General features: G+C 38.4%; 1 protein-coding gene across 3 annotated transcripts in view; it reads right to left on the reverse strand.

Annotated features, from left to right (window-relative positions):
- LOC139119431 (major vault protein-like) overlaps positions 1–11,626 on the reverse strand; it is a 20,276-nt gene extending 8,650 nt beyond the window's left edge. The window contains exons 1-5 of one of the 3 annotated variants that reach the window (XR_011548928.1): positions 11,271–11,617; positions 9,238–9,291; positions 7,113–7,222; positions 5,293–5,463; positions 4,058–4,211 (exon numbers count right to left, since the gene is read on the reverse strand). Coding sequence is in view for 2 of the 3 variants with exons in the window: in XM_070683240.1 (XP_070539341.1) it covers positions 4,058–4,211; positions 5,293–5,463; positions 7,113–7,222; positions 9,238–9,291; positions 11,271–11,303 (522 nt within the window). In the remaining variant the exon portion in view is untranslated. Of the gene's footprint in view, positions 1–4,057; positions 4,212–5,292; positions 5,464–7,112; positions 7,223–9,237; positions 9,292–11,270 lie in introns of all 3 variants that reach the window. The other 2 variants (XM_070683240.1, XM_070683241.1) reach the window with 2 other exon arrangements.
- Between the last annotated feature and the right edge of the window lie 2,476 nt (positions 11,627–14,102).

Raw genomic sequence — 14,102 nt, forward strand, 5'->3', positions numbered from 1 at the left:
TGCTTTGCCTTTGTGCAAAGTTTGAAAAAAATCAGTTGAAGGATCGATGTTTGAGTTATGGTTCAAAGACATGAAAAAATCGCAAAAAAATGGCCGCCTCACGCCCATATTAGATCGTATAGCAATATAATTTGACATGCATATGTAGGCCATAGTGTTATGCCTTTGTGCCAAGTTTGAACAGAATCGGTTCAAGGATGTTTGAGTTATGGTTCAAAGACATGAAAAAATAGCGTCAATGACACTGTAGCTCCCATCCTGGACTATTTAGTGTTTGTTCTCTGGTCAGATATTTGAACATGTGTGAAAGGGATAAAGTGCATGAAGTGAAAATACTTAAATGAAATGTACTGGAGACAGTGAAATATGTTTAATGTAATTATTCAGAATATAAAATGGAAAAAATACAGAATTAGATATATCGAATACTGTGATACAACCATTAACTCAACAAGTCATTTACAATGACATAGTCCCCACTTGTAATAGGAGTATTAGTCTTGATGGGGCAGGAAAATGTGGTCATTAAGAAGTATCACTGGAGTGTATATGTTGAGATCTATGGGCACATAGGTCTATGTCGTTGTTCCCAATTTGAAACACATGAGGCATGTCTAAGTTATGGTTCTAAATCGGTAAAAAAGATCAGACCTCTAGCAGTATTGGCCAGCCAAGAAATACATATGCGCATTATAAGTGAGGTACAAGATGTGACATCTTAAGGTCTAATATCCTATCAAAATTGGAGGGTATAGAACTTGTGGTTACTGAAATATGCATATATATGTATAATCAAGGTCAAAGGTCATCGAGGTCACATGACATTTTGAAAAAAAAATTATATTGCTAATTAATCCCTATATGCCAAAAAATCAGATCTCTAGCTCTATTCGCTTGCCCAGAATTAGATGTGTACATAATTAATGAGGTAAAGCATGTGTTGTCATAAGGTCTCCCATCCTACTAAATACAAAGGACAAAGCACTTGTGGTTACTTATTTATTGACATAAACATATATTTTAGGTAAAAGGTCATTGAGGTCACATGACATTTGGTCAAAAAATTGTATTGCTAAGTTATCCCTATATACCAAAAATCAGACATCCAGCTCTATTGGCTTGCTCAGAATGAGATATGCGCATAATTATTGAGGTACAGTATGTGGCGTCATCAGGTGTCTAATCATACCAAACATGAAGGGTGTAGCACTTGTGGTTACCGAATTATGGAAAAATATGTATATTTGAGGTCAAAGGTCACCGAGGTCACGTGACATTTTGTCAAAAAAATTGTATTGCTAAGTTATCCCTATATACCAAAAATCAGACCTCTAGCTCTATTGGCTCGCTCAAAATTAGAAATGTGCATAATTAATGAGGTACAATATGTGGCGTCATAAGGTGTCCCATCATACCATACATGAAGGCTGTAGCACTTGTGGTTACTGAGTTATGGACAAATATGTATATTTGAGGTCAAAGGTCACCGAGGTCACGTGACATTTTGTAAAAAAATTGTATTGCTAAGTTATCCCTATATACCAAAAATCAGACCTCTAGCTCTATTGGCTCGCTCAAATTAGATATGTGCATAATTAATGAGGTACAATATGTGGCGTCATAAGGTGTCCCATTATACCATACATGAAGGCTGTAGCACTTGTGGTTACTGAGTTATGGACAAATATGTATATTTGAGGTCAAAGGTCACCCAGGTCACGTGACATTTTGTCAAAAAAATTGTATTGCTAAGTTATCCCTATATACCAAAAATCAGACCTCTAGCTCTATTGGCTCGCTCAAAATTAGATATGCGCATAATTAATGAGGTATAATATGTGGCGTCATAAGGTGTCCCATCATACCATACATGAAGGCTGTAGCACTTGTGGTTACTGAGTTATGGACAAATATGTATATTTGAGGTCAAAGGTCACCGAGGTCATGTGACATTTTGTCAAAAAAATTGTATTGCTAAGTTATCCCTATATACCAAAAATCAGACCTCTAGCTCTATTGGCTCGCTCAAAATTAGATATGCACATAATTAATGAGGTACAATATGTGGCGTCATAAGGTGTCCCATCATACCATACATGAAGGCTGTAGCACTTGTGGTTACTGAGTTATGGACAAATATGTATATTTGAGGTCAAAGGTCACCGAGGTCACGTGACATTTTGTAAAAAAAATTGTATTGCTAAGTTATCCCTATATACCAAAAATCAGACCTCTAGCTCTATTGGCTCGCTCAAAATTAGATATGTGCATAATTAATGAGGTACAATATGTGGCGTCATAAGCTGTCCCATCATACCATATATGAAGGGTGGTAGCACTTGTGGTTACTGAGTTATGGACAAATATGTATATTTGAGATCAAAGGTCATCAAGGTCACATGACATTTTGTCAAAATATCTGAGATATCTGTGTGAACGGATGGACTCACGGATGGACGAACAGACGGACATGACCCAATCTATAAGCTCACTGGACTTCATCCGTGGGGACTAAAAATTGTGTCACTGCATCCTTTTTGCAATATGAATACGATGAGAAACTAAATTTTTATTTTTCGTGGCCTTATACATGGGAGTCTATGGAGATCTGCCTTATACATGGGAGTCTATGGACGTGTAAACTAAAAATATGCAAATTTCACCACGATTTGCCCAAATTTGGCAAAGGTCACTCCTATGCACTTCCATACTAAGTTTCAATCAATCGGACTTGTGGTTTCAGAGCAGGATATTTTTTGACCAAAAATGGGAGAAAATTACAAAAAATTCATTGAAAATAGCAAGTCCAAGATACTGACCCAAGATGTGCACAATCATTTCATGTCAGCCCAAAGTACTTACATGCTAATTTTTCATGTAATCTGCTCAGTGGTTATTGAGTTTTTTCAATTTTGACTGTTTTTACATTTTTTCACTAAATTTGCATATTTTTGGCAATGACAACTTCATTTGAACAAAATCTCATCTACAGCCCATCATCCATGTACACACCAAATATCAAGATGAAATGTACAGCGGTTTTGGAGTTTTTGATGTTGACGGACAGACATACAGACATACAGACATACAGACATACAGACATACAGACATTTCCCTAGCCTATAAGAATAGCTTCCATTGCCATATATACATATGGCTATGGGAGCTAAAAATCGCAAACAAAATGGCCACCTCGCGCCCATGTTGGATCGTATCGCAAAATAATTTGACATGCATATGTAGGCCATAGTGTTATGCCTTTGTGCCAAGTTTGAACAGAATCGGTTCAAGGATGTCTGAGTTATGGTCCAAAGACATGAAAAATCGCAACAAAATGGCCGCCTCGCGCCCGTATTGGATCGTATCGCAAAATAATTTGACAAGGATATGAAAGCTATAGTGTTATGCCTTTGTGCCAAGTTTGAACAGAATCTGCTCAAGAATGTCTGAGTTATGGTCCAAAGACATGAAAAATCGCAACAAAATGGCCGCCTCGCGACCATATTGGATCGTATCACAAAATAAATTGACGTGCATCTGTAGGTCATAGTGTTATGCCTTTGTGCCAAGTTTGAACAGAATCTGCTCAAGGATGTCTGAGTTATGGTCCAAAGACATGAAAAATCGCAACAAAATGGCCGCCTCGCGGCCATATTGGATCGTATCACAAAATAAATCGACGTGCATCTGTAGGTCATAGTGCTATGCCTTTGTGCCAAGTTTGAACGAAATTGGTTAAGCAGTGTCTGAGAAACTGTTGATGACGGACGGACGGACGGACGGACGGACGGACGCACAGACGGGACCCAATCTATAAGTCCCCGCCGGACTTCGTCCGCGGGGACTAAAAATTCTAAGGGTTTTAAGGAACAGGGATATTTCAGGTAGCTACATACAGAAATAATAATGAGTTGAATCAATTAATGTTATCCTTTGGTAGAAGTTCCTGTCATTTTTTGTACAAGCCTAAGCAAACATTCTATTGCTCAAGAGTTTAAGTCTTTCACTTTTGAGGTGCCTACTACCTTAACAATAAAGATCAAGCTGTGTAACTCACATTGAAGTAAAATTGATCGGGAATTATCCATAGTTTTGTAAACTGCAGAGCATTGGGGACCTTACGGAATTTCCTGTCTGGATCATCAGGGTGTCGCTCACGGCGGTCTCCGTGAGTCAGCCTTTCACTACCGTGCCAGCTAAATTCATGAAGCCTGTGGAACAGTATGAAAAAGGGAGAGTCAATGAACGTTATCAAGAACAATGAGAAGAAAGTATGAGTTTGATATTCTATAAACGCATGTATTATACTTTCTGCAAAACATAATGGTATACTTTATTTCTTGATTCTGTTTGAAGACAACTTGACTTGAACTGCAAAATGAAAAATACCGTCATTTATGGTGAAGTTCCTTCATTGACAGTGTACATAAAGATTTTTAAAATATAGTTCCTTGTTCTGGCACATTGATGTACATCTATGTGTGAAAGCAGTATTAAATGCTGTGAAAAAATAAAAAAAATTTGGTATCAGGAAGCAGCCAGAAAGAAAAGGGCAAAAGAAAATGGGATAAGAAAATAGGAAGTTGACATGTATACAGGAAGTAGTTGAACAGATAAATTGGGCTTAGACTGGCTCTAATGGCTTCCTCTTTTGTAATTCAGTGTTAAAATTTTGCCTTTTTTTCAACTATTTCCTTCACCTGCATCAAAACACCAAAATGGAAACCGTCATCGGGACTGCGCCTGTGCAAGTTTCTTGTTTACAAACTATGTAATTCATACACAGATATCTAGATGCACCTCATCATCATAGCTACAACATTGAAATTATACGATGTAGATTATGACAGACATGTTTTAACTTTCATCAATCACCATCGTTCCTTGGATTCAGTGTTTACAAGGGTTATATGGGTCCCATACGACCTTTGGGTGCAGTTCCAACAACTGTATCCCTTTAATAAAGGAAACACTAAATGTTGGGTACACAGTTGTTGGAACAACATAGTGTCTTCATAAAAATACTACTTTGCAAGGTGCTACTGGTAGAAAACCATTTGATGTCACATGAACAGAAACAACTGGTAAACAATTCTCTCTCTCTCTTATTCGACTTTCTCTGTTTCTCTTGAAAAAATACACACACACACACACACACACACACACACACATACTGACATACAGCATGGCTCTATAGGGTGCTTTGTAAAGCACCTGGGTGCTAAAATCTGCTACATATTAAATTTAACACAAGTGTACATTCTTCATTGTCTGCTTGTACTGATGTCTTACCATTCATTTGCCTGTAGCATGTAGACTGTTGGTCCGTGTTGAATACATCTTGTCACTTTACCGTTCTCATCCTGTCTGTAGACAACCAACGCTTCATTGGCGTCCAGGGCAATGCCCTTCTCAACCCACATGTACTTGTGTTCAAGTGGGTTCAAATATATGGCAGTGGGTCTAAAAACATAGGAGATAAAAAATACCAATAAGTGTACAGAATCAATCCTATGATGTACTGCTTAGTGTTGCAGCCTCTTTCACCCACAAACTTCTCACTTGATAAACCCTTATCCTGCCTGGTCTATCATTTCTCCATCTGCAGAGTCAGTCAAAAGCGGTATTGAGCCAAAACCTACAGTACTTTTGTCTACTACACATGGAATGTTATGGCAGGTTTAGTCAGTAAAGTAATGTTTACTGCATCTAATTTTTGAGGGCCCTTCAAATGTGTTTGTCAAAATGTAACCTACGGGACATGTTTTGCCTAACAGGTTTCAACCAACTTAACCTGATGATGAAACATGAACTTCAGGGGATAAGGGTTGAACATTTTGTTTTTCAATTGAGTGGCTGGATCTATATATCAAGAAAACTACGGGATGAAAGAGGACTTGCTTACAGTCCTTTCAGGACTGCAATTTTTCTCAAAAAAATTTCAGGGCAACATTTTACCAATTTTAATGAATTTTTCTGTAGTTTTATCCATGATTTTGGACCAAATGGACATAAATTTTCATGGGCTACACTTTTGACCAAAATTTTTGGAAAAATCTGAAAAGAATTGTCTAGACCTGAAGAAATTATTGCCGTTATATTGTAGAAAGGCAACAAAAATCGACTTTGGCATTCAAAGGGTTAATTAGGAAGTGCAAATCCATTCAGACTGGTAGTTTCAGTGCAATTACTAACTGGTGACAAGCTTTCAGTACAGCAGGCTAGTTTAAGTCTAGCATGAATTTGATTTATCTGTCAAGCTTTTTGAGTATTGTTACTACCATAATACAGGCTTTTTAATAATTGGATTCACATCACATTTCTCATGAAAAGTGTTATATATCAATGTTTAAATTTTTCTGGCATAATTACTAATATTGTCTCGGCACATTACACCCATGGAGAGATAAATCTACCAGTGATCCTGGATTTTAGACAACTCGAGGATTTGTGCATCCGTGCATGCATTAATGGGCATCCCTGTAGTACTGAAAATGCTGGCACAATTGCCTGTTGTCACAGTAAGCAAGTCACACCATGCTGCAATATCCTGCACAATCACTTTGCTTTCGTGATTCAGATTTGTTCCACTGACTATGTCCATTGTTTTTGCAAACCTTTCAAACTGTAATTGGCCTGAGGAAAATGCTTGCATTTCAACCATATTTCTCTCGATACCATATTTATGTCATACGATGGAGAACAGAGGTATCAGTGTTTTCTAAAACACCCAATGGGGTTCAGTCTGCTTCATTCTGGAAGTGTATAAAACAATCTACTTCGTATCAATAAAGCATCTTCCTTGGGGATAATTTTCGCTGCTTCTACAAATCGTGAAACTATTTATGTGACAGTTGTAGTGTACTGTATTTAAAATGGAACAAAGTTCAACCAGGTTCATACACTGTTAGAATTTCTTACATGCATACACCAAATGCAGCATCTTATGCTGCCAAAACACAGATACATGTAGCGTGCGTCAACCCTATCAAAGCTACACTTTGCTAACTCTCAACTGGCTTTGTTCAAGTGAATTGACATACACTGAGAAATGAGAGTAAAGGTGTTTCACACAGTTGATCTGTAATGATTTGTGAGAAGTCACAACTCACCCTTGTACATGTTCCACACAGCCATCTTTGTAATACACCTTTAGGTACTGGCTTTGATCAGCAGTGTACTTCTTCATCATTTCAAATTTTTGTCTCGGCCATACATAAAGCTGGAAGGGATGGCAAAGAATTCACATTTAATCCAAATAAACAGTTTCAGAACATTACCATAAATAATACAATATCATAGCCTTGGTTATACTTTTAAATTAAATTAAAAGAGATGTAAAAAATGCATAAAAACTTAGAGGATGAAAACTACATGCATTTTTTCATAATAGTTAACTGTTTTAAATATTTTTGCCATGATGTATATGTTTGATGAGTACAGAAAGTTAACAAGTTGGAATGCTATTCTGATGTGATGTCACTCCAAAATAAATTGAAAACAATCAGATAATTTGAGAGAATGATTCTTTCAATTTTACATCTGAATTTAATTGATATATATACAAGGTAACCAAAAAACACAACTGCTACAATTGTAATCCATCAATGAACTCATCATCTCTTAATTTAGACTGAAAGATCCATCACTGGAGGGCGCTCTCTCTGCTCAGAGGGGGGGGGGAGACAGTGTCCTTGAGCGATGGCTCTTTCAGTCTACTGTTAATTGTACTTTTATAAAATACTTATTCCCTGATAAGTGGATAAAGTGCAAATATACACTTCAAAGAAATATTTTCAAATTTCACTGAATAAAACCTTTGAAAGATGTACATTTTGAAAATGCACTTTCTACTCCATATAAAACAAGTCATCGTTGATGACACAGTCCCCACTTGTTAATGGGTGCTTTGATTACAGGTCCTCAGAGAGGATAGAGTCCTCTTGATTAGGTCTGTGATAAAAATACTTTTGAATAAATTCGCTTGATACATGTCTGAGTTGTAGTTCAGGACATGAAAAAATCGTAATAAAATGGCCACATGGTGGCCATAATGGATCGAATCACAAAACAAATCAATTTGCATATGTATGACATACGGTAGGTCAATGTCCTTGTACCAACTTTGATTAAAATTGATAGAAATATGCCTGAGTTATGGCTTTGTACATGAAAAAATCATAACAAAATGGCCGCACAGCAGCCATATTGGATCGTATCACAAAACAAATTAACATGCATATGTATGACATTGGTCAATCTCCTTGTACCAACTTTGAATAAATTTGCTTGATACATGTCTGAGTTATGGTTCTGGACATGAAAAAACGTAATAAATGGCCACACGGCGGCCATATTGGATCGTATCACAAAACAAGTCAATGTGCATGTGTATGACATAGGTTTGATGTCCTTGTACCAACTTTGAATAAAATTGGTTGAGATATGCCTGAGTTATGGCTCTGTACATGAAAAAATCGTAACAAAATGGCCGCACGGCGGCCATATTGGATCGTATCACAAAAAAAATTGATGTGCATAGCTATGACATTGGTCAATGTCCTTGTACCAACTTTGAATAAAATCTGTAGAAACATGCCTGAGTTATGGCTCTGTACATGAAAAAATCGTAATAAAATGGCCGCCTGGCGGCCATATTGGATCGTATCACAAGACAAATTGATGTGCATATGTATGACATAGGTCAATGTCCTTGTACCAAGTTTGAATATAATCGGTTGAGATATGCCTGAGTTATGGCTCTGTACATGACAAAATCGTAACAAAATGGCCGCACGGCGGCCATATTGGATCGTATCACAAAAAGAATTGACGTGCATATCTATGACATTGGTCAATGTCCTTGTACCAACTTTGAATAAAATCAGTTGAAACATGCCTGAATTATGGCTCTGTACATGAAAAAATCGTAATAAAATGGCCGCCTGGCAGCCATATTGGATCGTATCACAAAACAAATCGACGTGCATCTGTATGACATATGAAGTAATCCTTGTACCAAGTTTGAATGAAATCGCTTAGGGCATCTCTGAGATATCTGCGTGAACGGACGGACGCACGCACGCACGGACGGACGCACGCACGCACGCACGCACGCACACACACACGGACACGACCAAACCTATAAGTCCCCCCGGACGGTGTCCGTGGGGACTAATAATAAAATCTGCACAGATATGATATTGTGATGTGATCCCCCACAATCTGTTTACTTACCCTTTCTGGTCCTTCGATAATTTTTGCTCTGCCCTGTTTGTCGTATAAAATCGCCTGATGAGAAAATGAATAATAAACAAAATTTCGTAATGAACGCATTCCTATATGATTTTGGTAAATCCTAAGGGTGCAATGTCGAGGACATTCTTTTAAAGAGAGAACTATTAACTTGGTTTAAAGGCTTTGCAGTTATCTGACAATTCATGGATACTTCTATTGATGGGGACCTGAAAAATTTGAGGGTATAGTAGTGGGGACTTGAAAATACTGTGGTACTGAAAGGGGAGACTTCAAAAATATGCTGCTACTGATTGGATATATTATAATGGCTATGGGCGAACCCCTTTCTACACATCCACAATGCATTTCGTAACAGCTTTGCACATTTTAATACTGGCTACGAGGTATAGGGTGAATATATAGCGCCACTTGGGCCAGAATCATTCGCAACAGTTTCTCTGATGTGGTCTCAAGAAGTACATAGATGATTTTTGTGAGACTTTTAGTGACAGGCAAAAGATGATCAAGACATTTATACAGTCGTCTTCAATTTAACCAAGTGACATTTGTCACATGTGACATTTCAGCATTTTCATAATTGCTAGTGACGGACCAAAATGACAGCCTTTTAATTAAGGTTAGCCAGTTATACAGGGCTACTGCAAATTACCTAGCCCTATTAAAGGAATACAGTCACCTGTAATCTAAATATGCCCATATATGGTCAAAAAAGCGTTCCTAGTATTCAAATTACCCAAGTGAGGGCGCTGTTTTTAAAAAGCAGCCACCCGCTTAAAATCTGTGATTGGTTAGATTTTCTCTTTCCATGGTAACTGTGGCAAAAATGGAACAGGTGACAGTATACCTTTAAATCTATTTAGAATGTGACTGGTGTTTTCAGGTTTTGCACATCTTTCCATTACGGTCAGCCTGAAGACCCTAGAGAAAAGAAAGTGCTTGTGATGTCTTAAGTTCTCTTAATTTCTATTCCTTCAACCTGTCTGGAAAGTCTACTATACAGTTCATAATCATGGTCTATATCTCTTATAGACATGTTTGTCATCACATGCAAAGAAAGTGTTTTGCCATGTGCAAAAACTTGAAATGTGTAGCCTACCTCCTACCAGTCTGGACTTGAGGTATTTATATTTGGGCAGGGGGACTGTGGGTCCATAGCTTTGGTGGTTACAGACAGGCCGGATTACTACCTTTTACAGGCTGGTTTTGACTTTTACAACTTTTAACCCCACTACCACAGTCATAAAAGTCAAAATCAGCCCGTAATAGGTAGGAATCCTGTAACCACCACAGCTATGGACCCACAGCTACAGTGAGTCCTGTTCAGCCTGTTGAAGAGGGGCAGTACCCTTTTCCTGTCAAGTTAGTATTTCACCATCAGGTCAAGTTGATTTCAAAAAAACAAAACATGTCCATTGTCCTATATGGCGCATTTTAACAAAGACTTGAAGATTTGAAGGTTCCTGAATACTTGTGAAGAGATACTGTAAACATGATTTTTAAAGCTGTCAATAACATACCAAGCCAAGTGGATGAAAATAAACGGGTTTTGCTCAATACCGCTCTTTTTACTGACTTGGCAGGTGGGGAAGTGATACTGTGTAGCAGATAAAGGGTTAATATTTTCTGAGGTTGTTACGTTAGCCGTAAGGGCCGGGCGTGCTTCAGAAAAATCGAAGTCCCCTTCCCTGTTTAGAGAGATGTTTGTAAATGCAGCCGAAGCTTGACATAACTTTGCACGGTTTCAAACGATGATAGAGCACGGACACCGACCGCCCATAAAATCGAGCATGCATGTGTACATACATCTATGGGACGCACAGGCCCAGAGCGGAACAGATCACAGGTGACCGTGGTATTACTAGCTTTAAACGCTGCTTATATGTTATGCCAAGCTTCGGCTGCCTTCAAACGATATACATTCAGAGCACATGATCATCTGTATTCCTATCGATTTCCGACCGACACCTTAACACCTTGTTTTACCTTTTTGTACGGAAGTACCTGTTACATACCCTCTCTCCGGTGTAGAGAGTTTTCCAGCCCATTTTGATGCGCTTTCAGTTCACAACGGGAATATGAATGTGTTTACGTTGTCCCAGGGAGACTTTCACAATGGCGCTCGACAGATGGCTACAGCTAGCATATATACTGCACGAATGAGCCGCTAACAGCTGTTACGCCCGTATTTCTCATGAATGGCGACGATTCCAAAGATGATGTGTCATTAATTTGCTGTCGTGAGAGGATTAGTCTAAAAATAGCTCAAGAAAGACTAAAAATAGCCATATTTTTGCAACGTAGACGTTTTTCGTGTAGCAGGAGAGATGACTCACGACAGGGCCTACGCGTGGGGCGGCAACAAACTCATGCCGTTGAGGGCGTGATAACAATCTGCTGCCATGCCTCAGCTGTGCCTGCTGACGAATACTGGAGTCGAGTTGTCACCGATAACAAATTAAAACAGTCTGATCGATCAACCATTTTTGTTCATTTGCATTTGGTTTATTTACATAAAGTTACATATAATTTGCAGTAATTAGTAAACAACACTGAATGTAGCAATTATTATGTCTACGCATCCTCTCGATATACGTCCTGGTAATTGTGGAAACTAAGCTATAACAATGATATAGTGTATATGTGTGTGAGAGATAGAGTAAACGCCTGATATCAAATATAAAAATGCATATCGAGTTCAATATTTTTGGCCAAAGTTTATAAAAATCACACTTCAATGACTTTGGTCTGGCATCTTTCCTCTACGGCAATCATGATTATAAACATGTTCATTATGATTTTTGTTTCTTTCTTTCCAATTCTGATTAGAACTCGGTGATAAGTAAATTTTAATTTTTTCTCCCAACATACTCTCTACCTATAAGTACGCTTTGAGAGAGTTGCTTTCATAGGCGCTTGGCACATTGCTTGGATAATAATCGTATTTAATATGTAGAATGTCTATATACGACTTGATTATTCAATAAAAGAATCACCGTACGTGATATTAGTGTAGGCCCGTAGGCCTACATGTTGACTGGCATTATACCTATGGCTGCCTGGCTCGGGCCCGGCGAACGCACTGCATAATCATCAATGTGTAGAATGTCTACATGACTTGATTATTTAATAAAGAATAACGGTACGTGATATTACTGTACATGTCGGCTAGCTTAACCGAGCAGCTGTAGAGCTCTGCAGGGCTTGGACCCGGCTTGGGCCCGTTGTCCACTGCTGCACAGACAGAAAGGAGTGCAGCAGTGGACAACGGCCCAAGCCCTGCAGAGCTCTACAGCTGCTCGGTTAAGCTAGCCGACATGTACAGTAATATCACGTACATTTATTCTTTATTAAATAATCAAGTCAAGTAGACATTCTACACATTGATGATTATGCAGTGCGTTCGCCGGGCCCGAGCCAGGCAGCCATAGGTATAATGCCAGTCAACATGTAGGCCTATAGGCCTACACTAATATCACGTACGGTGATTCTTTTATTGGATAATCAAGTCGTATATAGACATTCTACATATTAAATACGATTATTATCCCAGCAATGTGCCAAGCGCCTGTGGTTGCATTGGGTCAAATAATGATATCGTCCTTGTAGTGTTTCTTAGGACTTTTACATTACGTCTGAAACAACAACTGTTTTACACAATATTTATGTTCGTTGAATTTTATTGGTCAACAACGACAACAGCATGACTATATCAACTTAAACAACAATACAAATAACCAGATTCCTTGGTTCCCGATGGGAACACCAGAATGATCAGCAATATCGCCTCCATTTAAATACGGAGTTTAGGGACATATTTGAAGATGTTTCCGGTACTGTTGCTGTATTATATAGTAGAAGGCTACTTCGAAAATGCAGCAACGTTTCCTTTTTGCCCGAAACTTCGAAAGCTCTGATTCACTGTGATCATATTGATCGCTCACAAACCAAACGGCCCTTTTTAGGGCCATCAAATATTCCAAAAAGAGATCTGCCTGCCATTAAGGTAGAACGCGCCTTAGGGACAGATATTCGGACTCTACAATTTCTACATTTCATTTCTGATACATCACTTGTAAAGGGCCTTATTGTAGCTCTTGGAGAAAGAAAAACTTTCACCGTCCTAGTTTTTTGAAAATCGGAAATTTAATTTTCCCCTTAGATTAAGCACGGGGGTGGACGCCATTTTCAATATCAAATATCGCAAAACGTGGTGTAATTTGTTTCGCTACTTACAAACTTTGCATCGTGACCCCTGACTTTTATTGTTGATTTGGTAAGAGAATGGTTCAAAGTGTTATTTAGGAAAGTTTGAGCAAAAGTTTAAAGTCTTTCACTTCGAGGCGCATACTAACTAAAAGATTAGATCAAACGCGTTCGTAGTCACAGTGATGCATTTATGCTACCTGACGTCATGCTGAATGACATTTTTCTTTGGCCTGCTACAAAATGGTATGTTTACCCTGCCTGCTTCCTGACAAATGTCAAAATAGACTGCTAGACGTGACACCGTTTCTTCGGACTTTCACTATTTGACATTTTTGGCAAATTGCGATAGCTGACAGTACCTTGGGGTAATCAAATGAAAGCGACTACTCTCAATCGCCCAAGAAATATTAGCGATTTTATCAGCATGTATGTGTATTCGGAAAATTTGCATTTTTCCCAAAAATTCAGGGGGGAGGCAGCTGCCCTCCCCCGCCCCAGGCTGCTATGAATTCAATATTAGAAAGCAACATGCACTAATATTTCACAATCACATTTTTCTTACAACAGTTCTGGACATCTGGTTATGCATAAAGTGTAGAATACATTCATAGCTCATTCAAAATACTGTAGTCAAACTT

The sequence above is a fragment of the Ptychodera flava genome, chromosome 19 (assembly GCF_041260155.1).
Source record: "Ptychodera flava strain L36383 chromosome 19, AS_Pfla_20210202, whole genome shotgun sequence".
Classification (NCBI taxonomy): domain Eukaryota; kingdom Metazoa; phylum Hemichordata; class Enteropneusta; family Ptychoderidae; genus Ptychodera; species Ptychodera flava.